Source organism: Rhinopithecus bieti, unplaced genomic scaffold, assembly GCF_001698545.2.
Source record: "Rhinopithecus bieti isolate Rb0 unplaced genomic scaffold, ASM169854v2 scaffold_7580, whole genome shotgun sequence".
Taxonomy (NCBI): Eukaryota; Metazoa; Chordata; class Mammalia; order Primates; family Cercopithecidae; genus Rhinopithecus; species Rhinopithecus bieti.
Window position 1 is genome coordinate 1,592,925 of NW_016805470.1, and position 3,642 is coordinate 1,596,566.

The 3,642-nt window shown below is 53.5% G+C and overlaps 1 protein-coding gene across 1 annotated transcript in view; it reads right to left on the bottom strand.

The window, feature by feature from the left end:
* Window positions 1-568: 568 nt before the first annotated feature.
* DDRGK1 (DDRGK domain containing 1) overlaps window positions 569-3,642 on the bottom strand; it is a 14,016-nt gene continuing 10,942 nt past the window's right edge. The window contains exons 7-9 of the mRNA XM_017872606.1: window positions 2,001-2,057; window positions 1,415-1,463; window positions 569-1,044 (exon numbers count right to left, since the gene is read on the bottom strand). Of these exons, the coding sequence (XP_017728095.1) occupies window positions 878-1,044; window positions 1,415-1,463; window positions 2,001-2,057 (273 nt within the window). The 3' untranslated portion in view covers window positions 569-877. The remainder of the gene's footprint in view (window positions 1,045-1,414; window positions 1,464-2,000; window positions 2,058-3,642) is intronic.

Below are 3,642 nucleotides of genomic sequence, written 5' to 3' on the forward strand. Positions count from 1 at the left end.
CTCTTAAAGGCTGATGCTCCCTAGGACTCTATCCTTGATGCTTCTCATTAATTCTTCTCCCCACTGGCTCTCAGCCCTACTTAGGGCTCCTAATCTGTTAAAAAACACCCATGAGACCTCCCTTTCCCAGTTAACAGAGATGTGGCCCAAGAGGTTCCCCACTTCTTTTTTTTTTGTTTGTTTTTGAGACGGAGTCTCGCTCTATCGCCCAGGCTGGAGTGCAGTGGCCGGATCTCAGCTCACTGCAAGCTCCGCCTCCCGGGTTTACGCCATTCTCCTGCCTCAGCCTCCCGAGTAGCTGGGACTACAGGCGCCCGCCACCTCGCCCGGCTAGTTTTTTGTATTTTTTAGTAGAGACGGGGTTTCACGGTGTTAGCCAGGATGGTCTCGATCTCCTGACCTCGTGATCCACCCGTCTCGGCCTCCCAAAGTACTGGGATTACAGGCTTGAGCCACCGCGCCCGGCCGAGGTTCCCCACTTCTAATTTGAGTGGGGGCAGAAGAAGAGAAAGACCTTATCTAGGTCTTGGGGGCAGGGCTTGCAGGGCACAAAGGAACAGAGTAAATGTGCAACAGGCTATTTTCTTGAATGAATGGATTCATAATAAGAATAGGACTTCACCAGCTTCCAAGGGACCCTCCCCACCTCTCAGATACATTCTGAGGCCTAAATTTCACGTGCACGTCTAGGATCCCAGGCCAGGCCTTCTGCCACACCAAGCCACACCAAGTCACACCAAGCTCAGCAGTACTCACAGGCCTTTAATCTATAACTGCCTGGCCACACTCTGTCACTTCCCCAGGATGGTGGGGAGGGATGAAGATGTACAGCCAGGTAGGCCACACCAACTCTGAGTCCAAGAGGGAAGGACTGGGGTCAGGCTGGGGCTTGGGCAGGGGGCTCCCGGCCCCAGGCGATGAGGGAGTTGCTGGCTTGGGCAAGCTCGGCGATGGACACCCGGCCCCGCTGTCGGATGAAGTTGGCCACGGCGGCCAATTCCTCTGGGGTTATGTAGATGAACTTGCCCCGGTCGTCAATCACACCTGTGGGGACATGCAGGTTGTGGGGCTGAGGCCTCCTGGGCATTCCCCATCTGGCCTGAGAATGCCCACCTACTCCTTCACAGTTGGCTCAGGGCCCTTCAGGCCTCCTGCCTGCCTGGCCTTTCCCGGCTGCATCCAGTCCTGCTAGGAGAGTCAAATCAGGCTGCCCTGTCTGTCCTCTCCCACTGCCACCATCTCCAGGCCCTGGCACGTCCTCCTTGTAACTGCATCCAACTACTCAAAGCCCCTCGTTACACACCCCTTCCCTGATCTTGGGTGGTCATCCTGCCTCTGCAGCACATCCCTGCAGTCCCTGTGGCTAGACACTCTCCAAGGCCAGGTCTGCAGTGATTGGCTCTTATCCTCTCACCTGTTATAGTCCCCTCAGCCAGCAGGTCCTGGATGCGATTTATGGTGTCCTATGAGGAGAACAATTCTGAGTAGAGATAGGCACCAATGTCCCCAGAAAAAGCACTGAAACCTCCCTCCCACTACAGCCAAATCTCTTTATGTCCCTCTCATGCCAGCCCCTAAATGTGACTCTGTGCTTTGCCTTTGGAAGGGCCCTGGGTAGAAGGGGCTCTGGTCTTGGGCCCTGCAAGACCCCCAAAAGAGGATCTCTCCTGTTAGAAGCAGGGCAGTTGAGAAAAGAAGTTTGCAACATAGGCTGGTGCAGTCTGTGCAAGAGAGTTGTCAAGGTAACTGATTTGGGCTGCTTTGGTCACAGGGGCTGGCAGAGTGATGGGGTTTGGATTTTTTTTTGTTTCCTGCCTGTTCTTCCATCCATTAAAAATGCAGGATTCCTAGGGTGCCAGGAGACTTCTGTGCACTACTCACTCTTGGTTGGGGACAGGGTAGAGGGTGCATCAAGACTCTGTGTTTAGGGCAGGTCCTCTCTGCTAGTCACACAGACCCCTGGCCACACTGCACACAGCAGGCCACGTTCCAGGGCTTACCTGAGTACGCAGGCCCACCTGGGAAGCCAGGTCTTCCAAGAGCACAACCTTGGACTGCTACAAAAAGAAAGAGGAAAAGAGAGAGAGGTTGAGCTTGGGCAAATCCCCCTAGGCATGGGCACCCTCCAGGTTCGCATTCTGATCTGATCTGGGTGGCTGGATAAACACTGTACACACTCCTGTGGGACAGCCTTGCTGCCCTGACATACACACACACACACACACACACATACACACACACTCCCTCTCTCTCTCACAACCACCCATTGACAGAGACCCGCACAATCATAAACTGTCTCATTCCCCTTCTTGCAAGGAAGGAATCTACTCAAAACAACCACCTGCCTCACGGGCCCTGTCCTGGACTCTGAGACACGCATGAGTGGAATCAGAGCACAGCTGCCACCATCCTCTGCATCCAGCCATCTCTTTTTAACATCATGGACAAGTTGAAGGGGACGCACCATAGGGAGGAAGGAGGCGGTGAGAGTCACCAAAAGCTATTTTAAATAACTGTCACCAGGACTTATGTTTGCTGAGGACTTACTAGAACAAGGCCCTGAAAAGGTATGAGGGACACATGCTGAACAAGCCATAGCCCCCGCCCTGGAGCTCGCAGTCTGGCTGGTGAGACAGGTGAGTACATGGACAAGAAGGAGATAAAGGCCCGAGCAAGCCAAGGTCTCTCAGTAGAGGCCGTGGGGACCCACTCCTGCCTTGTCTTTGCTTGCTGCCCCACTGGCCTGGTCCCCCACAACCTGACACACCCGCACTTTTTATCCATCCTCTTCATACCATCTGAGGCACTGAGCCCACCCTTAAAATCACTGTCACTAACACCGCTGAGTGCTTTCCAGCACAGCCGTGTTCCACGCTCCAAGTGCTTCCTCACATCCTCAGTAGAAACCTGAGTTCCCAAGGGTGCGGCGAAGGGTCCACTGCTGTGTCCACACAGGCACCTGCCCCCACTACCCCAACAGACAGCACAGGACTTGAGAAAAGGCAGTTCTTTTGCATTTCTGTGAATCCTCTACCTCAAATGAGCTGGGGGAGGACTGATATGGTGACACCTCCCTGACTGCAGATAGCATGTGACTTGTTTGAAATGCCAAGCCGTATTTGCAAGCAGGAAGGCAAGCGAGAGGCAGTTGGGCCAGGATGGGCAAGGACAAGGTGACATGGTCAGCTGGCCTCTACCTACAAAACAGGGATCAGGCAGTGGGCTCTCAGTGACAGTGTGGTGCAAGAACATGAAGTCACCCCAGGTGCTCCCCAATGACCTGGGCTGAGGTGCTGCTGGGGCCAAAACACGTTTGATAAAACAAGCTAGGTGTGGAGGCACACAACTGCAGTCTCAGCTACTTGGGAGGCGGAGGCGGGAAGATCACCTGAGCCCAGCCATGGTCAGACAGGAGAATGGAAAAAGACCGAGTGAACCCTACACCTCTCATAAACAATGCTGGGTGCAGGCATGTTCCTCCAGTTCTGAAATCTTAAGGCAAAAAGGCCCATCCCTTTGGAGCAAGGAGGAGAGCAGACAGACTGAATTTCAGAAGTCCTCCTTTTCTTTGCAAGATAGCAGCTCTAGAAGAATTAGCTAGCACAGGCTGGAAAACTTTTTTTTTTTTTTTTTTTTTTTTTT